The 15,913-nt window shown below is 44.0% G+C and overlaps 1 protein-coding gene across 2 annotated transcripts; it reads left to right on the top strand.

Annotated features, from left to right (window-relative positions):
- The first annotated feature begins 2,633 nt into the window (after positions 1-2,633).
- LOC135553178 (cyclin-L1-like) lies at positions 2,634-12,960 on the top strand. 2 transcript variants are annotated; one of them, XM_064985346.1, is made up of 11 exons: positions 2,634-2,972; positions 3,386-3,460; positions 3,759-3,871; positions 6,187-6,307; positions 6,598-6,662; positions 10,154-10,253; positions 10,560-10,664; positions 10,762-10,903; positions 11,089-11,200; positions 11,341-11,433; positions 12,006-12,960. In XM_064985346.1, the coding sequence occupies exons 1-11, from the start codon at positions 2,733-2,735 to the stop codon at positions 12,466-12,468; spliced, it is 1,629 nt and encodes a 542-aa protein (XP_064841418.1). In that variant the 5' UTR covers positions 2,634-2,732; the 3' UTR covers positions 12,469-12,960. The 2 variants fall into 2 exon arrangements, with proteins under 2 accessions (XP_064841418.1, XP_064841417.1); XM_064985345.1 differs by having other exon boundaries at positions 6,184-6,307.
- The last annotated feature ends 2,953 nt before the right edge of the window (positions 12,961-15,913 follow it).

Below are 15,913 nucleotides of genomic sequence, written 5' to 3'. Positions count from 1 at the left end.
CGTGAGAGGGAGAGAGAAAGAGACGTGAGTGAGAGAGAAAGAGACGTGAGGGAGAGAGAAAGAGACGTGAGGGAGAGAGAAAGAGACGTGATGGAGAGAGAAAGAGACGTGAGAGGGAGAGAGAAAGAGACGTGAGGGAGAGAGAAAGAGACGTGAGGGAGAGAGAAAGAGACGTGAGGGAGAGAGAAAGAGACGTGAGAGGTAGAGAAAGAGACGTGAGAGGTAGAGAAAGAGACGTGAGAGGGAGAGAGAAAGAGACGTGAGGGAGAGAGAAAGAGACATGAGAGGTAGCGAAAGAGACGTGAGAGGGAGAGAGAAAGAGACGTGAGAGGGAGAGAGAAAGAGACGTGAGAGGGAGAGAGAAAGAGACGTGAGGGAGAGAGAAAGAGACGTGAGGGAGCGAGAAAGAGACGTGAGGGAGAGAGAAAGAGACGTGAGGGAGAGAGAAAGAGACGTGAGGGAGAGAGAAAGAGACGTGAGAGGTAGAGAAAGAGACGTGAGAGGTAGAGAAAGAGACGTGAGAGGGAGAGAGAAAGAGACGTGAGGGAGAGAGAAAGAGACGTGAGGGAGAGAGAAAGAGACGTGAGGGAGAGAGAAAGAGACGTGAGAGGAGAGAGAAAGAGACGTGATGGAGAGAGAAAGAGACGTGAGGGAGAGAGAAAGAGACGTGAGGGAGAGAGAAAGACGTGAGGGAGAGAGAAAGAGACGTGAGGGAGAGAGAAAGAGACGTGAGGGAGAGAAAGAGACGTGAGAGGTAGAGAAAGACGTGAGGGAGAGAGAAAGAGACGTGAGAGGTAGAGAAAGAGACGTGAGAGGGAGAGAGAAAGAGACGTGAGGGAGAGAGAAAGAGACGTGAGGGAGAGAGAAAGACGTGAGGGAGAGAGAAAGAGACGTGAGAGGTAGAGAAAGAGACGTGAGAGGTAGAGAAAGAGACATGAGAGGGAGAGAGAAAGAGACGTGAGTGAGAGAGAAAGAGACGTGAGGGAGAGAGAAAGAGACGTGAGGGAGAGAAAGAGACGTGAGGGAGAGAAAGAGACGTGAGGGAGAGAGAAAGAGACGTGAGGGAGAGAGAAAGAGACTTGAGGGAGAGAGAAAGAGACACGAGGGAGAGAAAGAGACGCGAGGGAGAGAGAAAGAGACGCGAGGGAGAGAGAAAGAGACGTGAGGGAGAGAGAAAGAGACGTGAGGGAGAGAGAAAGAGACGTGAGAGGGAGAGAGAAAGAGACGTGAGAGAGAAAGAGACATGAGGGAGAGAGAAAGAGACATGAGAGGGAGAGAGAAAGGAAGAGATGTGGGAGAAAGAAAGAGATGTGGGAGAGAGAGAAAGAGATGTGACAGAAAAAGATGTGAGTGAAAGAGACGAGAGGGCAGGGATGTACGCTGTGATCTGATATAGTATACTCTATACTTTTCCCTTTAATTGGTATCTGCGCCACGGCGGACTGCAATCAGTCAGCTAAATACATTACCACTGTATTTATTTCATGGAGGAATGGTTTGATTTGTGAGGATGATCACAACATTTATTTTCAACATACTAAATATATTGGTTTTCTACCCAGAATTACATAGGGAATGTTGGGATCTATTTAATAAGCACAAGACCAGCAAAAATGGATTTAAAAAAAGTGTGGGGATATATCAGGAACAGCAGTATCTAGTGATCAAAATGTATAAGCAACTTCAGTGACTAATTTCTCTGAACAGGGATGAAAAACATCACCAGATTCACAGGGAATACATTACATAGTATGGAGAAGCAATACTCCAAGCCTTAACTTCATACTACTTGTCTAACATAGAGAACTGATACTGGTTGTTGGGGTTGGATTGGCATGGGGGTCTGTAGGTAGTTTTTGAAATATATGGGGAGGGGGGATTCATCATGTCTTACTCATTGGTAGGAAGAAGTTTGATCCAAACCAGATGTTAGGTACTATATTTATTGAATATTATCTGAATCCTATCAATTAAAATTGCCAATTTGGGTGCTATCAATTAGCTTCATTGTTCAGAGATAACGGTATATTTCAACTACATGTTTCAGGAATGCTAATAATATCTGTTACTAACTACATAAACCATTTCAGAACAATCTGAGATGGTGGGTGTCATGGCTTGCTGAAATGACATGGAAGGACTCTAGAACTGACTACCCGCACCTCAAATGTTCTACCAAAGACGTTTCAATGTGTGGTTCTACTGCAGTGTATTCACTAAGAACCACACATGATTCACTGGTGAGAGCGCTAAGCGGAAGCACTGTTCTGTCTGACTGCTATCACGCAAGGAAGGGGACGGAAGTCTCAGACCTGCTGCCTTTTGATACATCGTTGCAGTGTATGACGGCGGATGGATATGTTCCAACGCTATACAAAGAAAGAGTTCCCAGAATCATCGTCATTGGGAAATTCCAGACAGTTCCCAAAAGCTTGCTAATTGTCCCTTGCATCACCCATTCCCATGGGATTATACATCAAACTGTATTCACAATTATATGACCAATAGTATAACCTATCGTGTAAAAAAAAGAGCCGTAAAGGCACTTCAGGAAAATGTATGATTGCTTGGAACTATTTACTTATTGTCACGGAAAGTCCCGCGTATGTACACTGTTCGTAGTTCGACCGTGCGCTGACGTCATCGATTTGCTCCGCTCCTTCCTTTCCTCGGTGGTTGAAGCTGTCTCTGCCGCGTTGTTGTGTCGTTTACTGCTTTCATTTGTGACGAAGATGGCCGCTGGTCCCCTTTCCGCTGTCCCTAACACATCCACGAATAGTGATGGGATCCTTATCGGCGACAGAGTTTATTCTGAAGTTTACCTCACTATCAGCAACTCTCTTATACCAGAGGAAAGGCTTCAGCCAACCCCGTCTATGCTCGATGGCCTCGACCTGCACACGGAGACCGACCTCCGTATCCTGGGTTGCGAGCTAATTCAATCGGCTGGTATTCTTCTACGCTTGCCACAGGTAAACATTCAAAATAAACATCCAGTATCGTCATCTTATGAAAAACATAAGTACTATAGCGGTTGTTGTTTATCGCATCTTTGTTTATATAACCCGTCAAAATAAGGCCAAGCAAGGCCGGGAAATGCCCAAGTCTAACGTTCTCTCACAGCTAACTAGTTAACTTATTAGCATAGTCTGGTAGACTAATTTGGCCCATTTTTGTCGAATCATGTGTACAACCGTGTTATTTAGCGCAATTATCAGTTACAAATTTAACTTATTTAAATAAGTAGTTGATTTAAACGTGTGCTGCGCTTACAGCGGGATAACGGCCGTAGGATGACAAGAACAAAATGGCGGATATCTATTTATGAATTCCATTTAACGTGACATAAAACTGTCGTATTAATTTATTGTTCTTTACATTACAGGTGGCAATGGCTACGGGTCAAGTTCTTTTTCATCGTTTTTTCTACTCAAAATCATTTGTCAAACACAGTTTTGAGGTAAGTCAAGTTGTCTTTTTCGGCAAATTAGCAGTACAACATTAGGTCGTTTTGCATCGGCACTGGGTAGTGTGTGTAGAAAACGTTTACGTTGGCGGCCATATTGTAATTTACAGTAGCGTAGCTGGATTTTGGCACGTAACCAGGCCTGTTTTGAAACTATTTCATGGTCATTGCAGCTAGCTAGCTTGTCACTTTAGGTTACGTAATCGTTGCAACGCCTCAGAGTAATGCTCGTGTTTTGCCAGCTAACCACATCTTGCAACCTCTGTAAATCTTTTTATTCTTGTGTCCCCAGATTGTTGCAATGGCCTGTGTCAACTTGGCTTCCAAGATCGAGGAAGCGCCACGACGATTCAGAGACGTCATCAATGTTTTTCACCATTTAAAACAGAGTCATAGAGGCAAAAGGTAAGCATCCATATAGAAGCTATCCTTTGTTTCTGTCGGTCTTACATCTCTTTTAATTGTACGTTTGTGAAAATTTGTGAAAAATGCAAGTATATTAATCTTGCATTATATTAATTAGTAACTATCTTGTATGATGCTCTGATGTATGAATGTGAACAAAATGCCCTTGTTGATCCATGCTCTCTAAACCATACTCTAAAACGTTTCAGTTTCCTCATCTCTGATCAATGGTAGTTACAACATTATATTCACAGCTACATGCATAGACAAGTAGATCAGTGAAAGGAGATATATTAGCACCTCTAACCTAAATAACTGTTGGTTGCCAAGAGAGAGAACTACTAGGCACCAGAAGACAGGACACACTGCTAGACGAGTGTGTCTTTGACCAGAATAATCTGTTCAGTTCCAATTCTAAGGCTGTGGTATTAACTTGGGTTCTCTTTTCCCTTGCAACCAACTAACAGCGACCAGCTACATTTACCAAAGCCTGGGTGATGTGGAATGGTACGTAGAGATGAAGCAGTCGGCATGACAACCATGAGCGAGGTGTCACCCCCCCTCCCCTGGGAGACGCCCGTGGTGTGAGTCACTGCGGTGCACTGGGATCGGGGAGGACAGGTTGGCCGCAGGTCCTAGGCTGGGAGCCTTGGACTCCTTTGTCTCAGTCTAAGCTTTTGGTGTTTGTGGACCCTCTGGTAACGTAGCTCAAACACTACATACTGTGTGTACTACAGAGCAACCTCCCTCATTCACCAAATGGCATTCATGGCTTTTACAGAAATATCACTTTTTTTATTTTCCCCTTTAGAACATTTGTACAATTGTTCACATGCATTAGTTTCCTATCTAGATTTAATATTGAGGGGATGTAATACATTTAAGAGGTGGGTGGGTTGAGTTTTAATGAAAATACATCACCTGTAATTGATGGACATACGCAGGGCTTTCCAGACTCTTTTTTTAAAATAGATTTTTAAGAGGTTTGTTTGGAGGAAACAGTTTTTGTCTTGGAAATTGACCATTGTATGCTAAACTGAACAGTCAGTCTTTGGAGTAGATATAACCCATTACATCTGCTGCCTGACTGCAGCTTGTGTAGTAGCTTGGAAACATGAACGGTTGACTACTACTGGCTAGACTACCACTGAAGTAAGGAAATTAGTAAATACAAACTTACTTTTGTAAAGACAAAGTAGACTGCCATAACATGCACGTTTTAATAGCAACTTTGGTCATGTTTGTTCTGATAACTGTTCTGTTAGAAAATGTTTTTAATTCTGACAGATCTAGTGTCCAGAAGTATTAGCTACAGTCATGTTACCCCCTTGTCATATCAGAGGACTAGATGGGTATGGTCACGTTGCTACCATGTCATATCAGAGGACCATATAAAAATGCTACCTCTTGCATTTCTGATGTGGGGTCCTTATCTCCTGTAGACTGATCTGCCTGTTTTGAAGGGATCCGTGCTGATCTGCCTGTTTTCGTGAGATCCATGCTGCGTTAGTGCACTGTCTTATTTATCTGGGTTAACAGAGATGATGGGGTCCTTTGCATACTTCCTGGTGTCGCGCTTTCTGTAATCAGGGTTCACTTGAAGAAGAGATGGCGATCTCAATGTGACTTCCCTGGTTAAGTAAAGTATACATCAAAATCTGTTTTTACACACAATATGAGTCTATAGACGGTGATGCGACTGAAGTCAGGGTAGTCCAGGTTATTCCATTACAAAGGGGAATAACAGAACGGGTAGTCCAGGTTATTCCATTACAAAGGGGAATAACAGAACGGGTAGTCCAGGTTATTCCATTACAAAGGGGAATAACAGAACGGGTAGTCCAGGTTATTCCATTACAAAGGGGAATAACAGAATGTGTAGTCCAGGTTATTCCATTACAAAGGGGAATAACAGAATGGGTAGTCCAGGTTATTCCATTACAAAGGGGAATAACAGAACGGGTAGTCCAGGTTATTCCATTACAAAGGGGAATAACAGAACGGGTAGTCCAGGTTATTCCATTACAAAGGGGAATAACAGAACGGGTAGTCCAGGTTTTTACCATCTTGTTTGGTGATATTTCTGTGAAAGCTGTGATGCATGGTGACTTGAGGTAGACATGGATCAGTGTAACTCAAAAGCTTCCACTGAAATCACAGGAGTCAAACCCCCTTAAAAAAACCCATTTGGGCCTGTTGCTTTTAGTTGGTTGAAGGGGGAAAGAGAACCAGTCAATGAAAGCAGAAGGGTGCTTTCTTTCTGTTTTTGAGGGGGGGAAACATTTTTGGTTATTTTCATTCTTTTTATAAAGCAGGAGTGCAAGTTCATTGATTCTTGATCAGAACTACATTAATACCAAAAACCAAGTGATCAAAGCTGAACGGAGAATCCTGAAGGAGCTGGGCTTCTGTGTACACGTCAAGCACCCGCACAAGGTGAGTCCCAGTTACATCACTCAGAATACACATACAGTGCAACTGTAGACCCGGCCGGTTCTTGCTCAAGTCACAGCTACATTTATCTCAACACTAGCATTCGGCCAACCTATTAGACTACACTACTACAATTAAGGCTTTGATAGTTTGTGTGACGCACATGACAGCTGTAGTTGTGGTGTTCTAGAACATTCTCTTCTCAGTACAGCCTGGTGGTTTGCATTCTTCCCACACCTGGTGATTGTGAAACTGTGTTGATTATTGCATAATGTCAACTGGTCTTCTTCCAGATCATCGTCATGTACCTGCAAGTCCTGGAATGTGAGAAGAACCAGACTCTGGTCCAGACCGCCTGGTAAGTACATGGCCTGTACCCTAACTAACCCAGTGCCCTACGTCACAAACACCTGCTGTGTCACCCTCTGTAACCTCTATTCTCTGATGGATTCATTAGTGTCTTATTGAGACCTGTTTGTTATCCTCTTGTCCATGCATGGCTATTTCTAGTCTATGATTCTGGTGCCCAGGGAACTCAGTTTAACTTTGTCCTTTCTCTCTACTCTTTGATTAAAGGGTAGTCCATGCTGGTAAGTCTCATAAAGAACCTCTGAAATCTGCTCCTCCAACCACATGACCTCAGGAGCGCCCCCATTGGCTGGCTGCCCTTCTCGGAGACAGCCAATCCAGTGAGAGCTCTCTGCCGAGATTCACTGAAGGGGGCGGGCCTTTCCCAACTGCCAGCATCGTCTTGTTTTCTCTTGGGGGTGTCCAGAAGGATTTGTATTTTGGGGGTTTTGCTTCCTAGGTTAAAGTTGTATCATTTTTTTCTAGATAGCTATATAGATAACTATTGCATTCTACTTATTATTTTTTTCTAGTTTACTTGCTCTAGATTTGAAGTAAACATATCCTGAAGTATTTTTTTTTGACTCAACCGTTTTCTGGATATGCCTTTTTGATGCAGTAGTTAAAGTGTACTGTTGAACTGTCTATTTGATTTTCCCAAACTGACGTGGTCTCCAGACATGTCTTACAGGCTGATCCTGCTCAGGCTTTGTCTCCAAGGACCTGTCTCGCCACCCATCAATATCCAATGGCCACTTTTTACAGTAATCTATCAGTAGTCCACCAGTCCAAAGTTCAAACCCTCAGCAAGTCTAGGGAAGCCTATTCTGGGGGACCCCTGTGTGAGCCGGTTTTCTGAATAATGTTTAATTGATCTGAAATCATATGACAGACCACTTTTTTATTTTTTATTTAACTAGGCAAGTCAGTTAACAAATTATTATACCCTGGCCAAAGCCTCCCTTAACACAGACAACGCTGGGCCAATTGTGCGCCGCCCTATGCCAGTCACATTCCAGGACTGGCTCGGAATGGCTAAATGTAGTCAGACTATTCAGAGAAGCCCAGTTTAGTTTTCAATGCGTTTCTTTTTTTGTTCTCAGTAAAGATAGGTTTTGCATATCAGCCCCAGCTTCCATTAACTTCTTAGGGCTACAATCTCGTTAACGGGATCCATATGACAACAGCCAGTGAAAGTGCAGGGCGCCAAATTCAAAACAACATCACAAAATTAAAATTCCTTAAACATACATGTATCTTATACCGTTTTGAAGGTAAGCTTGTTGTTAATCCCACCACAGTGTCCGATTTCAAATAGGCTTTACAGTGAAAGCACCACAAACGATCGTTAGGTCACCACCAACTCACAGAGAAACAGCCATTTTTCCAGCCAAAGACAGGAGTCACAAAAAGCAGAAATAGAGAGAATTAATCGCTAACCTTTGATCTTCATCAGATGATGCTCATAGGACTTCATGTTACACAATAATGTATGTTTTGTTTGATAAAGTCCATATTTATATTTAAAAAAATCTCGGTATACATTGGCGCGTTACGTTCACTAGTTCCAAAAACATCCGGTGCAGAGAGCCATTTTACAGAAATACTCATAAATGTCAATGAAAATACAATTGTTAGACATGGAAATATAGATATACCGCTCCTTAATTGCAACCGCTGTGTCAGATTTCAAATAAACTACAGAAAAAGCAAACCATGCAATAATCTGAGAACGGCGCTAAGAAAAAATAAATGATCTGCCATGTTGGAGTCAACAGAAATCAGAAATAACTTAAATATCCCCTTACCTTTGATCTTCAATGCAGTCCCAGGAATCCCAGATCCACATGAAATTTTTGATTTAGTTCGATAATGTCCATTATTTATGTCCAAGTAGCTACTTTTGTTGGGGCGTTTAGTACACAAATCCAAACGCTCGTCCAGCCGAACATCAGAAAACTTCCAAAAGTTATATTACAGGTCCTAGAAATATTTCAAACTAAGTATAGAATCAATCTTTAGGATGTTTTTATCATAAATCTTCAGTAACGTTCCATCTGGAGAATTCCATTGTCTGTAGAAAAGCCATGGAACGCAGGTCGCTATCATGTGAAATGCGCGTGACCAGGACCTGTCTCTCTATCAGACCACTGACTCGAACAGCTCTCATCTGTCCCCACATCACAGTAGAAGCCTCATTTAAGTTTATAAAGACAGTTGACATCTAGTGGAAGCCTTAGGAAGTGCAACATAACCAATATCCCACTGTGTATTCAATAGGAGCTCGGTTGAAAATTGGCCGACCTCATTTTTCCCACTTCCTTGTTTGGATTTCTGTTATACTCACAGACATCATTCAAACAGTTTTAGAAACTTCTGAGTGTTTTCTATCCAATAATAATATGCATATATTAGCAACTGGGACTGAGGAGCAGGCTGTTTACTCTGGGCACCTTTTCATCCAAGCTAATCAATACTGCCCCTGCAGCCATAAGAAGTTAAATCCTGAAGGGGACACGTTTTGAGTGGGTAGGGGTTCTACCAGCAGTGTTCCTGTCACACACACCCCCCTCCTCATCTTTCTGTTTCAGTTTGTCTGTCTGACTGCTCGCTAGATGGCAAAACCATCAATCAGAAATGTCCATTGTCTGTCGGTGAGATGTTTCCATGTCTTGCCTGAGCTATAGCTTTATCGGGGTCACTGAAACTCCGACTACTGCCCTGTTACCCGACATAACAGCATTGTGTAGGCCTTTTGATGGGAGTTCAAGTTGAAAGCTACTTCGAGATATCGTAACTAGAGTGCAGCATGCCATCCCATCCCACAGCTCTAGTCTGACCTGGCCAATCTCATCCTTGAGCTGTGGTTAAGGGAAACTTCCATCTCTCCTCTCAGCCAAGAGATGAGTTGTTGCCTCTATGGCTGCGACCTACTAAAGGGCTGCATCATATCTCTGATCACCTCCACCTCGGTCTGCTCGGCATTCACCTTCAGTTTGCATGTGCACTTTCCAAAGACATTTGAATAGTAGTACGCATGTCCACCTCTGAAATAGGACTTGAGCGGTTTTAATTTCTTTGGGCGTCCTATTGTTACGGTAAGGAGCTGTGGGCTCTAGCCCCGTCTGCACTGTCCTGTGTACAAGCTTTCATCTGTGACGCTGCATGTCCAGCTCAACACCAACATGGATGTACCTGAGAGAGAGAGAGAGGTAGCAGGACAAAGATAAACTAGTCTCCATACCATTAGTCTGTTACTATTTCAGACACATCTGTCTTTTATTGGGGTGGTCACCAACTGTGGTCCTCTAGAGCTACAGTTTGCAGGCTTTTGTTTCACCTGAGCACTAACACACGGTTCAAGTATTTAATGGTCAAGCTGGAACAAACCTGCACCCCTGTAGCTGTCGAGAACCAGCTGGTGACTGCCCAGACCACTGTGATATGGGCTGTTTGGGAGGAGATGGTGCTATGTTTCTGTATGTTGCTTGTGTCTTGTAGGAACTACATGAATGACAGCCTCAGGACCAATGTGTTTGTGAAGTTCCAAGCTGAAACTATCGCCTGTGCCTGCATCTACCTGGCTGCCAGAGCTCTGCAGGTACCGTTGGATTGGTCTTCTCCCCATCTCTAGTCTTCCACTTTTCCCCCAACATCTCTCCTGTAACAGGATGAGTCTCTTAACCAGTGTTCCCTACCCATCCCATTTTATTTTATTTAACTCGGCAAGTCAGTTAAGAACAAAGTCTTATTTTCAATGATGGCCTAGGAACAGTGGGTTAACTGCCTTGTTAAGGGGGGGCAGAACAACAGATTTTTACCTTGTCAGCTCAGGGATTCGATCTGGCAACCTTTCGGTTACTAATCCAATGTTTACCATCATTAACTAAGTGCTGTGTGTCTGTAGATGCCTCTCCCATCCAGACCTCACTGGTACCTGCTGTTTGGAGCCACAGAGGAGGAGATCAAGGATATCTGTATCACCACCCTCAAACTGTACACCAGGAAGAAGGTACATATCATCCCCCAAACCTTCTAGCAACCCTGCTGTATAACTTAATCCATCACACTGTACCTTCTTAACCCCTTCCTGTCACTCTCTCGACTAGCCGGACTATGACCACCTGGAGAAGGAAGTGGAGAAGAGGAAGATGTCTCTGCAGGAGGCCAAGCTGAAGGCTAAAGGGCTAAACCCTGATGGGACCCCAGCTCTGTCCAACCTGGGAGGCTTCTCACCTGGATCCAAACCCTGTGAGTTTACTTTACCATAGCTGTCAATTTAAAGCCTGAGTTGACCATAGCTGTCCAATTTAAATAAGTGGTCAAGTCATCATAGATAAGTACTTAATTTTTTTTTTAAGTAACACAGTAGTACAATAATATTCCATTTCTAAACGGGGACCACCCAGTCTAAAGACATGTTATGTGTTACCCAGGTTCTCCCAACATAGTGAAGGTGGAGGACAAATCGCCCAACCCCCAGGCTCTCAAACCTGTAAAGAAAGAGCCAGACAGCAGAGCCCAGGGATCCAAGAGCCCACACAACGGGTGAGGGACACACACAGCTCTAACTTCTCAACACAGCAGGGCCTTTCCTTTTGGAGGAAAAGTGCTTTATTTTCCCATTTTAAACAGACACCCCTAATGGAAATGGAACGTTTCAACTCTCCTTTCTTTCTCTCTGTCAGGCTGAGGAAGGAGGCTAAGATTGGGAGAAACAGCAGGAGTAGAAGTGGATCTCGTTCCAGAACTCGCTCGCGATCACGCTCCCCACGCAGACAGTAAGACTTTAGTACTTCATTCATTGTCTGCTTTACAACCGGTTTACTGCGGTACTTTACAACCGGTTTGCGGCGGTACTTTACAACCGGTTTACGGCGGTACTTTACAACCGGTTTGCGGCGGTACTTTACAACCGGTTTACGGCGGTACTTTACAACCGGTTTACTGCGGTACTTTACAACCGGTTTACTGCGGTACTTTACAACCGGTTTACGGCGGTACTTTACAACCGGTTTACGGCGGTACTTTACAGACGGTTTACTGCGGTACTTTACAGACGGTTTACTGCGGTACTTTACAACCGCTTTACGGCGGTACTTTACAACCGGTTTACTGCGGTACTTTACAACCGCTTTACTGCGGTACTTTACAACCGCTTTACGGCGGTACTTTACAACCGGTTTACGGCGGTACTTTACAACCGGTTTACGGCGGTACTTTTACAACCGGTTTACTGCGGTACTTTTACAACCGGTTTACTGCGGTACTTTACAGACGGTATTTTACAACCAGTGTCACACTCGTAGTAATATTCAACTGGAGTCTTAACTCTTTTCTTTACTCTCTCCAGTTACAACAGCCGGCGAAGTCGTTCTGGAACCTACAGTTCTCGTTCTCGCAGTCGGTCTCACAGCCGCAGCCCCTCACCCCGACGCCATCCGTCCTCCCCCCTCCTCCCACACCTCAAGCCAAAGCCCGGCCACCATGGCAACATCGACCCCAAGCCATCAAGTCGTCATAGCAGCAGCGGCGGAGGGGCTCACAAGAGGAAAAGGTCAAGGTCGCGCTCTGCCAGCAAAGGAGAGAGGGAACGGGGGAGGGAGCGGGATAGAGACCGCAGCACGTCGGACCTCTCTTCGGCCAAGAAGCACAAGCACGAGAGAGGTGGGGCTGGGGGAGGACATCACCGTGGAGACAGGAGGGAGCGGTCCAGGTCGTACGACCGAGAACGAGAAAGGGCGCGCACCCACAAGACCAAACGCCATAGCAGCAGCAGTGGTGGACACTCAGGGCACGGACGCCATCGCCGCTGAACCAGGGGCAGGAGTCCTCTCCACTCCTTAATGCAGTTTTGTGTTCTGCTTTACCACAATCCTCCTTTTCAAACCTGTTTTAATTGACATGTAAATGCTGGACTCGGAGACAACATATTTACAGTGTAAAGATGGTTAAAACTGCTGATTTAGTGACAACGCTTTGATTTATAAAAGCGACTCTTCAGTGGAAGAAGGAATGAATGCGTGTACTACAAAATAGTAATTCAGGAAAGACCTCAAGACTTTGTGGACTGAAGGAAGTGACTACCAGGTTCTCTTTGTTTTATCTAAAGCAGTGTTCTGTACAGATTGCAAAGGATTACTACTGGGCTTCTCTAGAAACAGGCTGTATCTTTTTACAGCTGAATGCAGACTCTTGATTTCAGAACCTTTTTAGGATCGTGGTGAATTTGTTACACTGGTTTTTAGTCTGCACGTGTTCATGTCTGATTTTTACTTAATTAAAAAAATAAAAGAATGACAATTTGACTCCTCTTTTGTAACACAGGACTACAGGTCATGAAAAGCTGCAATCTGCTGTAGGTGGTGTTCACACGGGGTCCGACTGATCTTATTCCTCTAATTGGTCTTCTGACCAATCAGATCAGCGCTGAGGTGATCTGACCAATCAGATCAGCGCTGAGGTGATCTGACCAATCAGATCAGCGCTGAGGTGATCTGACCAATCAGATCAGCGCTGAGGTGATCTGACCAATCAGATCAGCGCTGAGTTGATCTGACCAATCAGATCAGCGCTGAGGTGATTGGTCAAAAGTAGGGATGACTCAACTACATTTTTGTACGATACCAATATCCAATATTGTCTTTGCCGAAACCCCCGCCCAATTCCCATATTGATTTTTTTTTTGTGGCTTTTTATGCATTCTAGTACAGTTAAATAGTTGAAACACTGACTAAAAAGTCATTTTTGTTGACATTTACATGTCCCCATTACCAATAAAACCTGATCAAAACCTATTTATTTCACTTGCTGTTTCGTTCATTCACAACCAGAATTTCATCATACATGTCAAGCAGTGAAGTTTCAGCTCTCTGTCCGTCCGCGGCCTCTTCCTCATTGAGCACTGTCACTGTGTCCATTTCCATCTTGTCCAGCTTTGTAATGTTTCCTGTAAACCCCTGTCTGCATCAAGGTAGCGGTCCTTTCACCCCAGCAAGGAGCATAGTGGGGACACAAAGAGGCTCAGAGAGAATGCCACCGAATCGCTTGTTCACAACCTCAGAGTTTCAACCGTACGGTTGAACCGTGCAGTTTTGTTGAGCAGGTGTTTTCAATGCCATGACAGACAGCAATCACTTCTACTGTAGATGCTGTTGAGCTCATTTCTTGAGTCAATTGTTTCGAATGGAGCGTGTTCATGTTTCCAAGTTTCAAACGTGTTCTCAAATGCCATTTCAATGGCAGCAGTGGTTTGAGAATCAGCACATTCTTGAGCAATATGGCTTTCCTCAGTACGAGATCCTTGTTGACCCACTGTGCTGTCAGACCAGGCATGCTCATTGGTCCAAATGTCAGTCTTGAAGCTAATAGCAGAGACGCTCATAGATGTGGGTTTCAACAATACTGTGTAACTCCGGTAGAGCAATGTCTGGAAAAATAGCACCTACTTGTTGCTGTTTTTCTGTGTAGCGCTGTGTTTTTCGTGGCATTACTACTACCTGCGTTTGTATAGGTGTGAACGTCAGCTTTGACATTGGTTTTGCACATCGATTCCGATATCGTGCATCCCTCGGCAAAAGCCCAATTTAGTGGAAAAATATCAGAAATTGGTCAGCTTGTATGAATGCAGCCAAAATCTGGCCTGTTTAAACACAGAGACAAGTCCTCAGCCCCCAGCTTGGCATGACAACTATCTCTTTAAGTCGAGCAGACCTCCTCTACTGGCAGCTAGGACTGGTGTCTTCATGATCCAAGTGTGAAAAGCTGCCCTTCACATTCTGGTAATGTTATCTGTTCTCACATAATCGTTCTGCTAATCATCAGTCATTGCTACCATTTTAACATTGGAACATTTACTCCTCTCGGGTAAATACTTTTCATTGAATTGATGTATTAAAACCCAGTGTGACACCCCAGAGCTGTGTAATTCCAAACCTGCATATTATGCCTTATTACTCTGCAGAGTGTATAGGTAAGTGATACTGGTAGATAACATGAACTTCCTGTTAAACAATGGTTGGCCTATGTTATCATGTTACAAAATACGGATTGTATAATGTAGTTCATTTGTCAAGTTCTGCCCCTGAACAGGCAGTTAACCCTCTGTTCCCAGGCCGTCATTGAAAATAAGAATTTGTTCTTAACTGACTTGCCTGGTTAAATAAAGGTGTTAAAAAAAAAAAAAAATTTTTTTTTAAAAAGTGTTCTGATGAGCATGTATTATGTTTCACCACAAGAGGGCGGTATACCACCCTGCATCCCACTGCTGGTTTGCCTCCAAAGCTCTAAGCAGGGTTGGTTCTGGTCAGTCCCTGGATGGGAGACCAGATTCTGATGGAAGTGGTGTTGGATGGCCAGCAGGAGGCACTCTTTCCTCTGGTATAAAAAAAAATATATATATATCCCAATGCCCCAGGGCAGTGAGTGGGGACATTGCACTTTGTACGGTGCCCTCTTTCGGATGGGATGTTAAACAGGTGGCCTGACTGGACACCATAGTCTAAGCTTATGACTACTGTTGGACAGGATACTACCCGGTGGATCATTTCTATGTTTGTCTGCAATCTTTTTTTTTAAACAACCATGCGTTAGTGTTTAAGGAAAGAAAACACACGTATAGGAAAGTTTGCTCAAACTACATTCCTAATGTATGCCTGAATTTCCACTGGAAGGGTACTCTATGCGCTGTATGCCTCTGGCAGTATATTACAGTATGTGATCAAGAACCTAACTCTGCAACACGTTGTGAAATCACACATTTCCAGACTAAAGGTTTTCTTATGAGCAAGCTTAGAACGACCGATACATTCCAGCACTCTAGAACCCCACAGCGAGGGAGCAGATCAGTACAGCCTTTAAAGCCCGACTGTATGTGTGTGTGTACGCGCGCACACGCACGCACACACACACACACACACACACACACGACTTCAAATGCATGCTAAACACCCACCACTGAGCCAGTGCATTGGGTTGGTATAGACATGGTTAGAGAGGCCCATTAGAATGAATCTTGAGGTATTTAGAGTACTTGTAACAACTCACTGGGTCCTACAGTAAACAGAGAGTAAGACAACAGAGAGTAAGACAACACAGGGTCCTACAGTAGATAACAGAGAGTAAGACAACACAGGGTCCTACAGTAGATAAGAGAGTAAGACAACACAGGGTCCTACAGTAAACAGAGAGAGTAAGACAACACCGGGTCCTACAGATAACAGAGAGAGTAAGACAACACAGGGTCCTACAGTAAACAGAGAG

The sequence above is a fragment of the Oncorhynchus masou genome, chromosome 13 (assembly GCF_036934945.1).
Source record: "Oncorhynchus masou masou isolate Uvic2021 chromosome 13, UVic_Omas_1.1, whole genome shotgun sequence".
Classification (NCBI taxonomy): Eukaryota; Metazoa; Chordata; class Actinopteri; order Salmoniformes; family Salmonidae; genus Oncorhynchus; species Oncorhynchus masou.
The sequence above is the reverse complement of the archived record's forward strand: the minus strand, read 5'-3'. Positions and strand labels throughout refer to the sequence as shown.

Bases quoted from the DNA above. Each gene is read 5' to 3' on its own strand.
- LOC135553178 (XM_064985345.1), top strand. From the start codon at position 2,733: ATGGCCGCTGGTCCCCTTTCCGCTGTCCCTAACACATCCACGAATAGT. The intron at 10,904-11,088 runs GTGAGTTTACTT...TGTGTTACCCAG, and splicing joins CTCACCTGGATCCAAACCCT to GTTCTCCCAACATAGTGAAG. The intron at 11,201-11,340 runs GTGAGGGACACA...TCTCTCTGTCAG, and splicing joins TCCAAGAGCCCACACAACGG to GCTGAGGAAGGAGGCTAAGA.